The sequence below is a fragment of the Gobio gobio genome, assembly GCF_949357685.1.
Source record: "Gobio gobio genome assembly, chromosome: 2".
NCBI classification, from domain to species: domain Eukaryota; kingdom Metazoa; phylum Chordata; class Actinopteri; order Cypriniformes; family Gobionidae; genus Gobio; species Gobio gobio.
Genome location: NC_137098.1, coordinates 50,775,228 through 50,794,756, shown reverse-complemented (window position 1 = coordinate 50,794,756; position 19,529 = coordinate 50,775,228). Strand labels below are relative to the sequence as shown.

The 19,529-nt window shown below is 37.4% G+C and overlaps 1 protein-coding gene across 2 annotated transcripts in view; it reads left to right on the top strand.

Moving 5' to 3' along the window:
* The first annotated feature begins 3,803 nt into the window (after positions 1-3,803).
* plekha7b (pleckstrin homology domain containing, family A member 7b) overlaps positions 3,804-19,529 on the top strand; it is a 139,404-nt gene continuing 123,678 nt past the window's right edge. The window contains exons 1-3 of one of the 2 annotated variants that reach the window (XM_079810525.1): positions 3,804-3,966; positions 4,074-4,150; positions 4,330-4,387. In XM_079810525.1, coding sequence (XP_079666651.1) covers positions 3,884-3,966; positions 4,074-4,150; positions 4,330-4,387 — 218 coding nt within the window. In that variant the 5' untranslated portion in view covers positions 3,804-3,883. Of the gene's footprint in view, positions 3,967-4,073; positions 4,151-4,329; positions 4,388-18,993; positions 19,242-19,529 lie in introns of those variants that run through there. The other variant, XM_079810528.1, reaches the window with a different exon arrangement.

Genomic DNA, 19,529 nt, shown 5'->3' with positions numbered 1-19,529 from the left:
ATATAATATGAAAAATTAAAAAACACATCTGAACATGAAGTGATGTTTATTGTGTTTTAAATGGCATTATATCGCTCTGCCAGGATGCAAATCTTATAAAGTCAATGCATTTAAAAATAGGGAATCCACTATGAAAGGTTCCAGCAGTTTGCCATTAATACAGTCCTTGTCTTGCGGTACATTGACATACAACGTGACATAAGCAGCGTGACTTTGAGGGGTGCCTCTTATATCAGGATGAAATTATGGATGGCATGAGGAGACAGGACAAGTCCGGTTTGGCGCAGTGTAAGCATTATTGTAATGTCATGGTTGAGATGGCTCATTCTCAGTTCAGCCAAAGGCGGTCATAAGTAGTAGAGCTGATAGATTGAAACCCTCAGCTGTGTCATTTTTATTCACTCCAGTACACACACAAACAAGAAGAAACATCATGACCTTCCATACATTAACTGCTGCCAGCACTGAATGACCTCAAGATATGCACCCAGTACTTTCTCTGCAATATGTTGCATGTAAAAGGAAGAGCACTTCATTGTAAACAAAAAATATGTTTACAATGATGTACACTGTCATGAGATGAAGATTCCAGTAACATCATAGTATATAAAAAGTTGCTTTGTTTTACATTGAGCCCATTACCTTTCGGGGGCGGACATTTTAAACTTGAATGACCAGTCGAATACTTCTTATTTTTCTCTGTAAACTAAACTCAGATTATTAGAGATTTTTGCAAGGGAAATGAAAAAATCAATAATGCCTGTCTGAATAGTGCATTTCTACAATGATATTAGTTTTAGTCCCTTTGCTTCCACTCTCATACTCACACACACACACACACACACACACTGACTGAAGTATTTTACAGCATTTTACAGTATAAGGTCAACCATCAACTGTCAGCCAGATGACAGACTATGGGTGGCTATAAATAGCATAGACTATAGTGGAGAATAATCAGCTGTTGTTGCAGTTGGATTGTTTCTTTTGTTGTGACTCTGCCCTGCCTTAGTAGTGAGACGTTTGAAAGGGTGTGTTCCTGTGATTATCAAGAATGTATGGGAGAGTGTATTTAGGTATTAGGTGTTTAGTTTTGTGTCAGATTTCTCATACTATGAGATGTATTGGCACGTTTGCTTTCATCCTTATCCAAGTATTAGCTCAAGCTCATGTGTCCATTTGCCAACATATGTTTTGGGGAGTTGGTTAATATTAAATAAGATCACCAATTATTTTAAGCTCTTGTATAGACAATGTATTATTTGTCCACTGAATAAAAAACTCCAAACAGAAGTCTACACTAGACTTTTGATGGGTTCTTCGACAGCTTTCATTATTTCATATTGTGTCAAACACGAAAAACAATATTTTTACACACTTCTTTCAAAGAGATTTTCAGATGTCTATACTTGAGTGGACAGTATGCATTTTTGGTTTTAACTGAAGATATACTGTATTAAACAATACAAAAAGAACACAGCATTACTGAGTGTATTTAACAAATCAGTTAATAAAATGATATAAAATCTTGTGAAAACTATCAAATACAAAAAATATAATACAGCTTTAATTATTGTTAATGCAAGAATTGAGTTTGTTCCCGTTCGACCAGCAGATAAAGAACGTCATACAAGTTGAACTTTGCGTGTCTTTGATATCAGAACATGAGGACGTGATTCCATCAAAGATCTATACAACCGTTCAAGTGTAGAAAATGCTCACACTGAAAATTATGTTCAAAATGAAAAGCCGTAGTCCTCCTCTCTGAGAAAACTTCAGACTGAAAACTACATTGATCTATTGATGTTTTCAGACTGTGGAAAAGCTATCAATCAGGTGTTTTCAATCTTATCTTTAATGGGCAGTGATGATGAATAACGCATTACAAGCAACATATATTACGTGATCAGATTACCTTTCTGATGTAACAAGTAAAGTAATGCATTACAACATCCGTAATCACATTAACTGCAAATAGCATTCTATTAACACTATTACATTTATTTACAGCCAAAAAGTTACCGTATTTACAGCAAAAAAGTTGCAGATGAATATATATATATATATATATATATATATATATATATATATATATATATATATATATATAATATTTTTGATGCATGATGTCCAATTTCGTATCAGAATTTCCTCCCAAATTTAAAAATTATATATGACTCCTGTCTCCTAAGGTGCTTCAACATTTTTTTTTAACCTGCAAGGGTCTCTTATAAATGGATTGATATTCCGGAGCAACTTGGCATTTTTGACTGACTAGCCATCTGCCATCTTGGTTTAGAAAATATAAACAAATCAACAAACAACGGCTTGCCACTTGATGATGCACTAGACTAGAGGTTGATGTGCAACTATGCCATCAAAACCATGAAACCCAAGAAAATTCTTTTTTGTAATAGCTGTCCACTGTAGTGATCTCTGTGTGAACAAGAAACAGTGTAGATACTGGTATTTAGTGGCTAGGCCTACTCTTGCATATGTCCAACTACCACTCAATGAACCATATAGCACAGCTAATAATATATATATATATATATATATATATATATATATATATATATATATATATATATAATTGGAGTTTGGAGTCTGACTGTTTGAGGTTGTGGACAGGTGTCTTTTATACTGATAACGAGTTCAAACCATAGACCGTAAAAAAACCACGTGCCATTAATACAGGTAACGAGTGGAGGACAGAGGAGAAGTTACAGGTCTCTGAGAGCCAGAAATCTTGCTTTTTTGTAGGTGATCAAATACTTATTTACCACCATAATTTGCAAATAAATTCTTTAAAAAAATGTTTACCTCATTCTGTCTCTCATAGTTGAAGTGTAGCCTACCTATGATGAAAATTACAGGCCTCTCTCATCTTTTTAAGTGAGAACTTGCACAATTGGTGGCTGACCAAATACTTTTTTTACCCCACTGTGTGTGTGTGTGTGTGTGTGTGTATATATATATATATATATATATATATATATATATATATATATATATATATATATATATATATATATATATATATATATATATATATATATATATATATATATATATATATATATATATATATAAACACTATAACACACCTCGACACCTGGTAATCAAAGTACGTGATTTCTTAGGCCTGCCATCTGGCGTTTCGGAGAATAGCGCAACACGTCAAGAACAATTTGCGCGCGCAGGTAACGTTAGAGTGCCGCGAACAGTAAACAAAATAAGCGCTTATTTTTGCTAGCAAGGAGACAGAATTACTTTCGCAGGATGTCTACAAAGCAAGATATGGTTTCTCATTCGGATATTTTCGTCTGGGAATCACGTTGGATAACTAACGTTAGGTTTGTAGACAGGTTTAACCTGACTAAAATGATCACTTAACGTTACCTTGTTGTCATTTAAATCATTAGCAACTGTTTGCCTACTTGTTACCTGCCAAAAAGCTCAAATCTCTGAAGACTGTTGTCATGAGCACAACACATTTCCAACGCAATCTGGCTTTAATACAAATCTGACAAGTTGAACAATTATCCAACTGTTTCAGAATGCGCCTGTGATTTGCGGGAATGTTAATCCGTTCAGGTTTCAAAGTGTAACGTTAACTCCGATCTGTGTGAATACATGCATGAAGTATCTTACATCATTGACTTTGCTGTAATAAAAGGTAGAATTCCGTGGGCGACAGCAGCATCAACATCCCGCCTAATTAATGATACCCTCATTCTTTTCTGTCGGCTTATATCTGGGACAAAAGACTTTCTCCAAGTTTGGCCTGCCCCTTTAACAGCAGTGCAGCCCTAGTGGTGATTATCGGACTGTCCGATTCCCTGGAAACTCTGCGGCGCAGCTCTCACTTTAAACCGGGATCATGGCGGCTCCGCTCGGGCGGGACACACTACCTGATCACTGGTCCTATGGAGTGTGCAGGGATGGCAGGGTTTTTTTCATCAAGTAAGCAGCCCATTAGGGGTTTAATCACAGCCGTTGTATTTTAATGCGGTTCTTGCAGATCTGCACATTTTCCGATGGGTCTCGTAACAGGTGTTTCTGCTTTCCAGCGACAAAACTCGCGGCACTACTTGGCTCCATCCCCGCACTGGTGAACCTGTCAACTCGGGACACATGATACGATCAGGTACAGTAATAAACTATGCTTTCTAGTCTAAACTTTGCATCCTTAGTTAGTCGGATACCGCAAGTAAATGTGTTTAAAGTAAGCAGTGGAAACACGTCCTCTGCATAATTGATGGAGGGCTACTTTCTGTTTCATTAAAAACTTAATGGAGTTTTGTACAAATATTTCTCTCCCCTTAGATTTACCGCGGGGATGGGAAGAGGGCTTCACCGAGGACGGCGCCAGCTACTTTATAAAGTAAGCGATAGTACATTTCTGTGTTTGTCCTTGTGAGACCGTGAGGATGCGAGTGCAACTGCAAAGCCCTCCCCAACGAGCGCTCACTCACTCCCGCCTCTCGCAGTGATCAGTGTCCGCTGTCTGCTCCAGTCGGAGGGTTGAGTGAGTGTTTGAATGTTTACTGCCGGATTGCTCTTGGGTGTGGATTGGGGCAATGATTTCCATCTATCAGTCTTTTTATCCATTGGTTTGTTCAGTTATCACTGTTTGTACAGTGATCAGTCTGATTATCATTTATTCATTTATCGTATCCATCCATCCATCATCCATCCATCTGTTCTTTAGTTCATGTAGTAATCAGTCAATCCATCCATTCGTCTACATCCATCTCCACCATGTTCAGTAGACGAGGATACTCATGGCCAGCTAGTGAGCAGCAGAAGTGAGATGAAGTGGACTCTGGCAGGGAGAGAAGTACAGGAGCTGCCTGGAGCAATTAGCTGAAGACAGTGCTTCTCAAACATGTCCTGGGGAGCCCCCACCATTGCACATTTTGGATGTCTCCCTAATCAGACATACCCAAGTAAAGTCTTGCAGTCTGTACTAATGAACTGGTGTGTTGAATCAGGTGTGTTAGATGAAGGTGACATACAAAATGTGCAGTGGTGGGGGTCCTCAGGACAGGTTTGGGTAGCAGTGTTCTTAAGTGGTCAGTGCTGCTTTAAAGATCGTTGCCTATATCGCCTTAATATGACAGGTTGTCAATTACATTTTTACATAGATATTGACATAGTATATATATATTTGTTTTTTGACATCTGCCATCCATCTCTTCTGTTGTGATTAATTCTTAAACAAAGTTGTCCTAGAAGCTATTGTGAATTGGCAGCACTAATAGTACAGAAATGAAAGCAAATATGTTATCCTATTTGCAATAAAATGTCATAATTCCCTAGATAATGTTTCCCAAGATAACGCTTTACAAATGTATTAAATACTCTGAAAGATGGTTTCCCTCGGAACCAGTAGATGCTATTTTCAGCCGTACATCTGAAATGGACAATACTAATGTTGGAATATCATGAATATTTCAGTATTATATTCCATTCTACTATTACTTTAACATGTTTTTTAAACCTTAGTATAGTTTGGTAGAATTACTGCTTATTTATTTTATTAGCACTGTATGTTTGTATTATAGCTTTACCTGTCTAGTTGTCTTGGATGACATTACATTTCAAGTGATGATGGCAAAGAGATCTGATTGTGTTCAATCTAAGTTATATGATGACAAAGAGAATCTTTGATTTTTAGGGCTTTCACTGTTTACAGTCACGCGTTCAGCCCATTACCTCTCTCTGTGCCCACTTAATGGTGAAAATACAGGGCATTACCCAGCAGGACTGGATGGGTTTTCCCATTAAAATTCTCCTCATGTATGGCAATGTGCAGGACCTTAACCCTCCCCATTTAGCGGATGTTGTACTCTGTCTGTACGTGCATGTGCCCATATGCCCGTGGAATGACAGAGATATATGGCTAGATCACACAGCCAATTCATGGTGGCTTGGCTTTCCAATGTCACTTTACCCATTCGGCTCCACTAATGTGGAATCCGCAACCAGACCTCCATCATCATATCCAAAGTATCTAGTTATTCATAGTAATTCAACGTCCTTTACTATAGGACCTGTTCCATGTGACAAATAAAAACATGTTTTTTTGGCTGACAGATAATTAGTTTGTTTAAACTGCGTGTTTAATTGAATTGAGAAATCAACCCAACAGCTGGCAGTAAACAACCGATGTGATTGCACTTTATACCGCACATTAACAAACCAATTGGGGCAGCAGAAGCAAATGAGAGGCAATGTGAAGCTACTATAAGATTTTCCTCATCACAGAGTGATGTCTATCTTTGCTGCCTTCTACACAATCACCATGCAATGATTTGCTGCAGCATTGCAGTGAAAAGGATGTTTACTTGTGGCTTATTTTCAGTATTAGCTTTGGAGAGTCCTGGAATTCATTCACCAGAGTAAATATAAAGTGCACGATCCTACAGTGACAGATCTATTGCATCTTGTGGTAACTCGGTTTCTTTATTGAAATTGGATGTTTGTGATATGACCTCCATCTGTATTATTCAATTGTTTTATTCACACAAGTCTCGTATGCATCGTACACAGATGCCAAAAATACCAGGCAGTCACTGCATCTGAGAAATCTACCAATGGGGAATAACATGATAATCACCCAGTTATCTTGATGTGCCACCAACGTAGCCCATGCAATCCAGAATGCATTAGCGTGGTGCACTCTTCTTTGCATCTAAATAGCACCACTTTCCCATAAAGCTGTTTATTTGTTAGTTCAATGCTCCACTGGTGTCTGACCAGAAAAATGCATCTCGACAAAGCCACTATAGTGAGGGGGGTGTTTTAAAGGTCAAAGAAAATGATTTTAGAAATGTGTTATTGCTGACAGTTTTATTGTGGGCCACGTGAAGGGACTCATTGTGCTGCGTCTGGGCACAGTCAAATACTGAACAGTGCAGCTCAGAGGCCTTTGAGAGCTGAAATGTCAAGACTGTAAAGTAATGAACTTATTTGTGGGCTAAATGACATTAGAGTTCCTGTTTTGATCCTGCTGGACATTGTCTTTGTGTCATTTTGTGTGAACGGGATAGAAAAGGGAGCTGATTGTTATTTTTGGTGAAGAATGCTAGAATAGAAAAGGCTGCATACTTTGTTGCTTATTTCTGCCTTTTTAGGTATGGTGAGTGCCTTCCACTGTTTTAATCTGCCCATTTTGTGGTTTAAATTGTATTGTTTACTGTCTGTGGTCATTTGTGGTCACTCACTTATGCCAAAGAATTTATCATGCACCATTTGTGTCAAGACTGGCAGTCATAAGTGGCTGTGTGCTTTCCCTCACTTCAAACTTTTTTTTCTTCATCCTCTTGTAGTTTTATAAATCAACATTCATTGCTGTAGACTGCAAATAGTGTACAGTACTGGATGTTGTTAAATGTGCAGCAGCAGGGAGAGAGTGATGCTTAGACTGTCCTTGAGACAAAGCACGCTTGCGTTACATAGCTACTCTCAGAGACCATCATTTCTGCTGATGTGATTATTATTTTTGTAGTTCATGGGGGACTGATCTGTATCCGGACCGGCATGCTGGATTATTATCCAAATTTGATATACTGCAGTCTTGAATTATGCCAAACATTTAATAAGTCCCGTAAAACCTATAGCTAATGGATTTAATGTATGTCTGTATCCATCCAGCATTCATCTAATTAAGTGATGTGAATGGGGGAATAGGGCTCTCAGATGTTTCCACTCATTATGAGACATCCCTGGCGCTGCTGACAGAGAGGCACATGTTCTCCATCACTGTATGCAGGAGACTGAAGGTGGATCTGCAGTTGACCTTTAAAGAGGTCGATTTCAAACATTCTGTTGTTAGTTAGGCCTATTATTGTGCAATCTCAAGCTAAATTAATACATTAACATGCGTATATGTTGGAATATAATTATTGACAATCCAATGTATTATTTAAACTACAATCCATAAACACTAATTTTAGTTTTTTTACATTTTCAGCAAGGACACATTCAATTGGTCAAAAGTGACCGTTTTAAGTCAAGTCACCTTTATTTATACAGCGCTTTTTACAATGCAGATTATTTCAAAGCAGCTTCACAGTGTTAAACAGGAAATAATGCAAGATAATTTGATTCGGCTGTACAGCCGCTCTGGTGAAAACAGAAAACAGAGTGTCAATATCATATAGTCTCAATGCGGGCAGATCAGTAATAGTTGAATATTTAGTTTTAGACATTTACATTTCTGAAGGAACATGTGACACTGAAGACTGGAGTAATGGCTGCTGAAAATTCAGCTTTGCCATCATAGGAATAAAAAAACGGAGCAATTCCAAGAGGGACCTCGCACCATTGGTGCTCAGGCTCTAAATATAATTTTTTTTTAATAATAGTAGTTAATAGTTATAATCAGGGCTTGACATTAACACCCAAATGCGGGTGGATTTCAGCAGTGGCATGTAACGCAGTCACTCCTACTAGCCACTTTGGTGGGTTGTATTGTATATAGATTTGTTGTAATCTTTTAAAAAGGCATCTGAAATAATAAACTAAGTGCAATGTAGTGTTGTCAAAAATATATATATTGATACTGAAATGCTTCCAATTTGACATGTGCCGGTATATGTTAATACGAATATATACTGCAATAATGAACATGCACAATATTGTTATTGTGGGCACTTCAAAATACCGTGAATAATTTAAGAATAATTTACCCATCAACCGTTTAAAATGAAAAATATGTCAAAGAGGAACGCGAGTGAAGGACGCGCATTAACTCTCTGACAGCAGAGGGCGCTGACGGAACAGCAGAAATGCAGCCGTTTCCCCGGTAACTCTCGTAAACAAAACGATACGGTGCTCATCACATAACCAAATACTTAATACTTAAAGACTTAAGGCTGTTCATTTTCAAACTTAAACATTTTATATTTTAATCTGGACTAAATGGCATGCCCTAGATATTGTTTGAATATGTTCTGATTGTTGTTCAGTCACACACTTTACAATAAGGCTCCATTATTTAACATTAGTTCATTCATTAACAAACTGACAATGAAAAATACTTCTAAAGCATGTATTAATCTTAGTTAATTTTCAGCATTTAATAACACATTATTAAAGTCAAAAGTTGTAACTGTATTATTTATTGGACCTGAGCTAACACTAACAGTTGCTTTTTTAACTAACATTATCAAAGAATAATAGGCTAACTGTAAAAATGTAGCTATTCGCTCTGTTTAGTTAATGCATTAACTAGTGAGACCTTATTAGGGCTGCAGCTATCGATTCTTTTTGTAATCGATTAATCGAGCACTTAATCGATCGATTAATCGATTAATCGGATAAAATATATATGTGTTTTTAAACAACCAAAACAAATAATGCATATAACAAAAATGAAGAGGAAAAGCAATTTAATTGATTAATATGCACAACAGGTTTCATGCTGTAATCTAACCCTGACATCAAAGTAAATCTCTTTTATGTAGATTTCTACACCTGCAGCATTTACCATTAGGCTACTAACAAATAATATATCATTTCTGGGGTGAGCCTATTTGCTATGGTAACCTAGCAACCTGTGTGTGTGTGTGTGTGTGTGAGGCTTCATTGTGATGCATTGCCACGATTGGTCTGACTGGCGCGAGAGAGAGGTGTTACTGATACTGTTACTGAGCGTGTGTGTTACTGATTTTCTACTATTAAAGTTGGAATTTTTCCAACAAATGCAAAGTGCATTTCTTTGTGATTTTAAAATACTTGAAGGAAACGGTTCACTTTCAGCAGTTATTGATGTCTGTGGGGCAGATTTTTGTTTGTTGTACAACAAATACATTAACACAGTAGTAGACCTACATTACATTTATTTGGATGCATTAATGAGAGAGTGATTGTGTGTGTGAATTACTCATTCCGTTTCTATTCATTATGAAGCTGTAATTTGTAATTACTTCAAAGGTATTCAAATATATGCCTTTAACGGTTGAGTTTCTAAGCTACTTTAGTGACTTTACTTTAGTCACAGGACGGCGTTGACACTGCGTTTCTGCGCTGCTCTCCGCGCGCGATCTTCAAGTGAAAAGATGTCTGCCTTCAGGGCGCGCGCGTTGTCAGAGACGCGACACGGCTCAACTCTCCGTGTCACAGAAAAAAGCTGAGCACTGAACGGATAAGTTTTCCGTATTGTTGTTTTTGAATAGTGCACAATCGCTTCAATGTTCAAACTGGCAAGGCTTTAAAAGCATTTACTTGAAAAACTTTATGAGGATGAAAGTGAAAGCGATCTGGCTTAGGTGGCTTGCGCGCGCCGTGTGTGTGTGTGTGTGTGTGTGTGTGTGTGTGTGGCAGCTATAAGAACGGTAATCAACTTACATAAACTGTGTAAAACATGCAGTTACTATAGTGATTCTGGGCATCTAGAATCTAAACTAAATTCAAAATGTATCACGCGCTATGGTGTGCTTCCTGAACATTGAACAGCGGTCCGTGTGAATCAGATCCTGCGCGTATACTGCACGTCATAGTAATTTAACGAGGCTTCGAGGCAGAATTTTTGCCTCAAGGAATTTTTGTAATCGAGTTAATCGAGTAACTCGATGAATCGTTTCAGCCCTGGACCTTATTGTAAAGTGTTACCTGTTGTTCTTTATAATTCTTTAACAATTTAATCTGTTTTAAATATTTGTTTACTTTATACATTTTTGTGTATTGCTTTATTGTATTTAAATGTTTGGTTCTTTTTGTTATAAGAAAGTTATTAAACCTGTTATAGTATGATAACACTTTTTTTGCAACAAATTTCAATATCGTGATAATACCGTATACCGTGATAAAAGCTTCAGCAATTAATCGCAACATGAAAATTTGATACCGGCACATGCCTACTTCCAATACTCATTTTCCACAGAATAGATACAACATACCAGCAGCTGTTCTCGCTCTCTCATCTCTCCGACAGCAAGTTGACACCCAAACCCGACTCCCCTCACTCACTCGTTTCGTTTGCTCCAGATGAATATTGTTGGTGTTACAGGGCTTGAATTTCGCCGTGTATGTTGAATATGTGTATGTTGAATATTCAGTCTATTGCGCATAATTTTACTCATTCCTGAGATTTTGTGCTCGCACTCAAAGTGCGTGTACATAAAGCTATCTCGAGTTAGTTTTCTCTGCCTTATTGCACCTAAACCGTCAAGTACACACAAAATAATGTCAAAATGCCGGTCTTGGCGAATATTCACGTAAATACAGTCAAGTATGTTTTAAGTGAGTTGAGAAAGAAAACGCAGAATAATGGATTAGTGAGTCAGGTCTTAAAGTTCCAGCCAGTATATTAGGTCTGTCACTTTAAGACCAGACGCACGGATCCATTATTCCTGACAAATTATGAGATATTAAAAATATCTATATGGCAGTTTTTCCCCATGGTATTGATCATGTCAAAATTGTGGCCAGTGAAGATACTGAGTGGCTAGTAACTTTGGAAAACCACTAGTCACAGTGTCTGGTGTGTCATGCCCTGGTTATAATATGACTCTTTTTGCTATATATTGAATACAATTAAAAATGTGCATACTGTGTGTAGAGAGAATTATAAAAAGCCATTTTTTAGTTTCATAATTTATTTTGTTTTCATCACAATATGCATATAAATGTAGCACATGTACATGTATGAGGGACACATGGCACCTGTATCATAGAATGACCTACCTATATGACTTTATTAGGAGATTGTGACTCAGGACAAATGATTTCTGAAAGGTCCTCGAAGGTCAGCACAGCGTGAGGAATGCCTATTGAACTCAGTGGACATCAGAAGGGTTTGGCTGAGTCATAAAGAGTCAAGGTGATTCATCTCTGTAGCCTGCATTGACGTCTCAGCCTCAGTGAATGGCAGGTGGTCTCAGCAGGCCTCCGCTCCAGCCTGGATGATCAGACGTGTGAGGAATAGTACTTGTGTGGAGACGTCCTTTCCACTGTACATCTGTCTCGCTTCAGCAGCTTTTCAGAAGGGTCAAGAGTCAGTGTTGTTTATCAGAGTGACAGTCTGTCCTTCCTCTTACCAAGGGCTCATATTGGCAGGTTCACACAGAAGAGATTTTTCCTAGGAGAGTCAGGGTTGCCCTGAGTTCGAAAGCTTCTTGTGCCAGTTGGTTGGTTCAATGTTTCTTTTGCTACAAGTTCGCCAGGTTATTTGGAGTAGAATTTGTTCTAACTGAAGTCATTTGATTTTCACAACCAATGTTTCCTGTTATTTATTTAAAATTTTTAGAAAGGCATATATTTGATGCTTCGAAAAACAAAGTATTAAACAAACTGCACTTCTGTCACTGGTTTCAGAATTCACATCAAATTAAATATGGCATCTACCCTGATGGTAAGGTCCATGGTGACTCTCTCTGTTTGAGGAACCCCCCCCCAAACCCCCTTCTTTCACTTCACTGCTCATCCAACAGCCTGAGCTCAGGCCAAGTCTGCATGTCGCTGCCGTGACAACAGCCGCTGCTTGTGCAGCAGGTTTTTTGGAAATAAGAGGAGTCAACACAATGGAGGGACTGTTGAGTGTGAGCGGCCGTAGTAAAATCAAACTCATTTACATGAGCCCGATGGAGGAATAAAATATCCTCCTCTTGAGAATATTCACTACCATTCAAAACTTTGGGGTCAATAAGATTTTTTTTTTTGTTGAATGAAAATATTTTTGTTTAATGGGTTGATCAAAAGTGACAGAAATATTTTGTAACATTACACGTCTTTACTATTTCAAATAAATGCTGTTCTTTTGAACATTTTATTCATCAAAGAATCCTAAAAGGGTATTTCGTCACAAAAATATTAAGCAAGCACAACTGTTTTTAACTTTTATAATAATAATAAGAAGAAATGTTACTTGAGTTACTTGAATATATATGTACAGCATTGGTGAACATGAGATTTCTTTAAAAACATTACATTTTAGATGGTAGTGTGTGTGTATATATAGACCTATTTACACTTGAGTGAATGCCTGCTAGAGCTTCTGATTATTTGTGTACATTTGTGGAATTTGTGGAATGGAAAACTTTGTTTGCTTTGTGAAATGTGAATTTCCCAGTTTTTCCTCCACAAAAAGCCAACAGATACTCAGAAAAGTCATTCTGTACTGAATTTGTGCAATTCTATATCTCCCCACAGGCACTTAGACACAATGGTGTCCTATTGGGACAATATCCTTTTTGTCATTTGGGTTTACATCCCACTAGAGCTGCAGTGGAAGTGTTGTATTTCCATGAGACTGTAGCCCTAAAATGACCGCCTACAGAGAATCAGATTCCCAAACACCAGCTCTCCGACACTCCCACAGCTCAAACTCTTGGGAAAAAATTTAGCATTTCAGTTTGTGGTATTTTTACCTCAATCGCCCTTTCTCTTCAGATCCACTCATGGTGTGTTGACCCCCCCCCCCCACCACACTATTGGTTCAGTCTCCTGCAGTTCTTAGGACAGGACACAATGAGTTAATTAACCGTGATGCGTTTCAGTAGAGTGGAGGCAAAACACTTTAAATGTTGATTAAAGCGGATGGATTTCCCTATAGGCACCATCTACACGCAATATCAGTGAAGCAGCATTTGTGCCAAACCAGCAACCCCCCCTCCACGCATCACTGTTCCAGTGTTTTTAAGTAGTCCCATACCTTTATTTCAGAGGCAAAGCTCACTCATCCTGCAAATGACCTTTTGACTTTTTACTTTCTGATGGTGTAGAGTCATGCTACATTACCTACTGTCACATCGGTTTGAAATATAGTGGAGATACACTCCAGATCAGGCTACTACTGAGTGTTTTGAGGTGAACTGTCATGTTTAGTATATTAATTACAACCTTTACTGTAGACATATGTGCTCATTTTAACCTAGAGACCTATTAGGACGGCCCAGACCTTCCTGTGTTTTTTCAGTTAACAGTTAATAAATAATGCTTAAGATTAGACTTGATACATTGAGGATTGATAGTTTGGAAGGGGTGTATTTAGGAGCAGAATGCATAGCTTATTCACTAACCCCCTGGAATCCAGTGTTAGAAAAGAGAGATGTTGTGACATGAGATGAAAGTGCATTGTGAAATTCATACGAGAATAAACGCTAAAGCATGGAGAAACGCCACTTATCGTTCAAACTTCACAACGCACTTGCGCCACGTCACATCTCTTTTGTGACCACTCGTATGACACCATACCGGAAGCAATGATTTATAGTAAAAAAAGACTTAATACATTGAGGATTGATAGTTTGAAAGGGGTGTATTTGGTGGCAGAACGCATAGCTTATTAGTAATTTTCTTACACGCACCTATCAAAGACAACAGCTATGTTTACATGGACACTTTTTGTTTCAATTGGAATGAAATAATTCCGATTGATGAATCTGAATATAGTGTCTACACAAACTCTAAATAAAGTGATCGTGTTGAAATACGTGTTTAAATGTCACAGATTTAATGTTTAGACATGCACAGACTGCACGAATATACAGAGTTTAACACTATTGGTGCACACTAACCATCATCCTGCCATCACGAGCACAGTGAAGCTTTGTCCCATGCTGCTTATATTCATCAACTAGTAAAAACCATAGACTGTATAAAACTATGGACGTAGTGAAGCCTTTTGAAGCCCAAAGTGGGCGGCGCGCGTGTCAAACGAAAATGGGCAAAGACATGGGTGGAGCTGAGGTGACATGATGACTAACATACAGCAGATAAATGGCTAGTAGTGACTGCAGCAGAAATCCACGCCCTTAATTATGCAGAAATGTAAGGCTTGATATAATTTAAACGGATGAGTTCTAAAAAAAATGAACCCCCCTCACAGTTGTCATGAGGGGCAAAATTGGCTATATAGTCCAAACCACTTTTTGTACCAGGCTGTAAACATATTTTTTTCTGCTGTAAAGTTTGGCATTTTAACATGGGGGAGATACAGATTTGACTCCTTTTCGGAGCCAGTCTCTTGCGGCCAGTCGATGAATTGCAGTTTAAGTCAAAACAAAACAAGCTAGGTGTCTGTGGATGAGAGTCTGAAGCAAGGACTGCTGGGATGACATTGTCCTGCACCACTTCACAGACGATAAGTGGAAAAGAATTTTGGAATGAGACAACAGTAATTTATTACACCATATCCAACAGCAAAAGTTTGTTTCGTGCCTCATACGTCATATGCAATTTCTACATTATTGCACATGCGTAGAACTTTTCGTTTTGTCCTATCGAATGGATTAGAAAAGGTTTAAACCACCCCTTATTGTCCAAAGGAAATTCCAATTGGATTTGGCCAATTTATTCTAATTGATGTGGTTACATGTGTCTTTTTTTATTCCGACTGTGCTACTAGTCCGATTACAAATACAAACTGATTATTAGGGTCCATGTAAATGCAGATATTGATTCATCCATTATTTGTTTTTATGGATTACCGTCACTATCAATGCTCATTCAATGCCATTATATGGACCCACAGAGATGGATTATTTTCTTAAAAATCTTTGTTTGTGTTTATCTGAAGAAAGTTAGTCATAGACATTGGGGATGGCATGAGGATGAGTAAATTATTTTTGGGTGAACCATACCTTTTAAAGGATTATTTCACTTCAAAAAACGTAATTTCTTTTGGATGTCTTGGATGACATGGGGGTGAGTACATTATCAGGAAATTTTCCTTTTAAAGTGAACTAATCCTTTAACCAAGCACTGTAAACAAATATAATAGCCCTGTATAATAAGGCTGTTTTTGGTTTCTCCTGAGCCTGATATTTGTTAAGATGTGTTCTTGCGTCAACATTGCTGAACTCTAGATACTACCCACCCCAACATCACCAATTGACAAGTTTGACTAGTGAACCATCGTGTCCCATCCATAGAATAAGTGTATTTGTAAACATGGGCAGTCATTTCTGAACCATTTTTTTCATTGCAGAAGTTCAAGGATATTTGAAAATTATTTAAATTTCAATGTTTTTTTGTGTATTTTATATATTGTGTGATGTATATCTGAGTGAAACAGTTTCTCGAATAAAAAAATATGTATGATGGGATATGATTTTGCATTTTAATTAGATTGGTGGATCATTATTGTTTGCTAATTGCTGTGATCTCATGTGAGTGACAGTTTGCTGGAGGGGATGGATTGTTTTCCCACCCTCGCCTCAATGCACACACCGTATTAGAGAAGAAATGTTGCGAGGGGGAGGGGAAGTTAATGTTTTTGACGTAATTTTTTTTAAAATGATGATGTTCATGGATTAATCATTTATAAAAAGAAAACAAAAAAACTGCAATATTACATAAAATAAGTTCATTGTGACTTGTTTTGAGTTCTGAAATTTCCTATCCTCTTTTGTGATACAAGTTCATAGTATTATGAAAACAGATTTTAATTGTTCTCGGATCTAGAAAAAGAATGACAATTTGATTTCTCATGAGACAACCCCTTTAATTGTTTCAGGCAAACTTTCTGTGGAAGTCTCTAGATATGTCTAACCTCTTTCAACATCTGCTGAACTGGATAAAAAAATAATGCCAGTGTTGTGAGAAAAGGGATTCCAGCAGATAATCACCTGCAAATTACAGCATATTATTCATCAGTTTATTATAAGTCAGAGTCAAATGCTTTTTTTTTTTAAGTTACTTGATTTATTTTGTGTGTGTGTGTGTGTTATTATAGCTATACATTGGCGGATTTTTTGTTGTGGCCTCGTCATGAATACTTTGAATGTGTGTGTGACCTTTTACTTGTCTGTGTGTGACATCCGCTCCAATCAACTGTGTTTGTTTCCTTTGTGTAATCCCTAAGTGTGATTGGCTCGCTTTTGTAGTCAGCCTCAGCGCTGAGCAGTGGTTGTGCTTCGTCACGGTACGTCAGACAAAATATTGCAGTGCAAGTAAAATATTGCAAATATTATAGGTGCAGTGGCTCTTTCTGGCTTATCTCAGTCAGCTGTTTCATACCGTAATGTTTACATAGGATGGATGCTTACTCAGTAGCAGATGTTCACTTCAGTAAGATTGATTTGAAATCTGAGGTGTCTTCTCTTGTTCACTAGTTCCGTTTGATCCCTCAGATGTTTCTCAGCATAAGCATGAGGCATTATGAGACAGCATGTTTGTGCCAGTATTACCTCTCTCTCTTTTTCTCTCCCCTTTACCCTCTTTCTCTGAAGAGAATAGGGGATAAAGTGATTATGCTGCGTTTTTCAGTGAGGCAGGAGCCTTTCGCTGTGACGAGACTGCTTAATGTTTTCCTGTTTGGTGGGGGCTGTGCGCAGTGGAGCCGCAGTGGACCGAACTGCTCATGAGAAAGAAAGAGAAACGCTCCTTTTGAACTACCTGCAGCATTAATAATGTATCTGGTGGAAATAGTGTTATTTGTATCTCACCAGCAGCAGCAGGGGGGTCTGCTTATGAATCCAGGCATGACTTATCATCTTGAGCATTCCAGGCTTGGGCCAAATGTAAGAATTGGCTCCCTTTCAATTCATGAGCAGGAATTAGAATTGAATTGGCCATATCCCACAGGATGATGAATTGGAATTTGAATCAGAATGACAGGAAGATAAATAAAAGTTGAAGAATTTCAGTAGTTCAACACGTTGAAACATAAATGTATATTTTTTATTTAATTATGTCATTAATTTTTGTCTGACTATGCCTTATGTAGATTTACTTTCACACAATATAGCACATTGTTCCATCAAAAATAAATATGGAATTTTGAGAACTTCACTTCATCATAGAAATTGAATGTTTTTCCACAATTGTCCCTAAAAATTAAATGTATTAAAAATTGTATGTTAATGTATTTTTAAAAGGATAATTTCAAAGGGTTGGGTTCGGTAAGAGTCTCATACTCATCAGTGTTGCATTTATTTGATCAAAAATGCAAAAACAATAACATACATTTAAAAAAAAAAAAAGTATTGTGAAATATTATTGCAATTTAAAACAACTATAATTTTAAAACAATTTAAAATATAATGTATTTCTGTGATGGCAGAGCTGAATTTTCAGCAGCTGTTATTCCAGTCTTCAGTGTCACATGATCCTTCAGAAATCAATATGCTAATTTGGTGCTCAAGAAATATTTTAATGTTTCTTAATGAAATTATCTTAATGTTTCTGGGAGCCAGTGACACAATTTTATGGATTCTTTGAAGTATAGAAAGTTCAAAAGAACAGCATTTATTTGAAATATTTTGTAACATTATAAATGTCTTGACTGCCAATTTAATGCAGCCTTGTTGAATAAAAGTATTATTTTTTTTTCTTAATCTTACTGACCTCAAAACCTTTGAATAGTAGTGTTTAAACGAAGATTTTATTCAATATATAACTATGTATACATTTTTGATTTTTAAAAATTTAATTTAATGGCTCATGGTAGGCTTTTTTCCCAAAAGGTTTCCATTAGTTGGACACACTCTGTTGTGATGATTACAAAATATTTTTATGGTGTCACGACTCGCATTGTTTATACTCTTTGAGCATCCTGTGCTACCTAAATTCAATTCAGACTCTGAAATCAAAATGAATGACACAACCTAGGAGTACCCACTGTGAGTTTAAATAACTTGCCAGAGGGCAGCCATATTCTGATCTAATCTGTAGCGTAGGAGACCAGTATGGCTGATTTTTCTGTTTACAATTGTTGTATTGTATCCTCAAGCCATCCATATTGTCAAGATACTGTATGCTACTTCCTTAGAGAAAGAAGAAGGCACCAGACACAAAGTCCCCTGGTACTGTCACGTCTTCCATGACAGATGAAAGCCACGACAGGCTAAAAACACATTGTTTGTGCTGGTCGAAACAAATGGGACTTGGTGTAATAACAGGGCATTGACAGGGGGAAAGGACAGAGGAAAAACAATGAGGTAATTGAGAGAGAGGACAGTGGCTGCTTATGTTTTGCAGTATGTCACCAGGGCCATTCAGTCAGACGCAGTTTGACTTGTCGTATTTAACCCTCCAGCCCACGCTAAATTCAGAAACATGGTTGAGATGTGACTATGCGTGTCGCACTACATGAGAAAGTTTGTAGACCGAAGAGACCGCAGACATAGGGGCCATAGAGATGCTAAAGCCACCGCCAACATGGGTACCTGCTGCATCTGCCTGCCGTTGGGCCGTGTGACCAAGCAGGATGTTGGTCGTGAGCGGACAGAGATTGAACTGGAGACTATCAGAGAGGAAGAGGATGAAACTACTTCAGTGGAGGAAAGGTAATGAGAATATTATATTAATAATGTAGTTTTAATACTCCAGGGCAAAGTAAACAAGCACTGCTGTTGTAGGATCAGAATTAATCAGATGGCAAACTCTCAGAATGTATAATGATTATTTTCAGTTTTCCTGACGTGGACCAGTGCTATTTTGGTATTATTTGTATACTTTTATAGTATTTATTAATACTTGAATGACCTTTTATTTTATATTTTCTTTTTCATTTTCATTTTAGTTTACGTGCTTTTGCCATTTATTTTTTCTTCGTTTTATTTCAGTTTTATTAA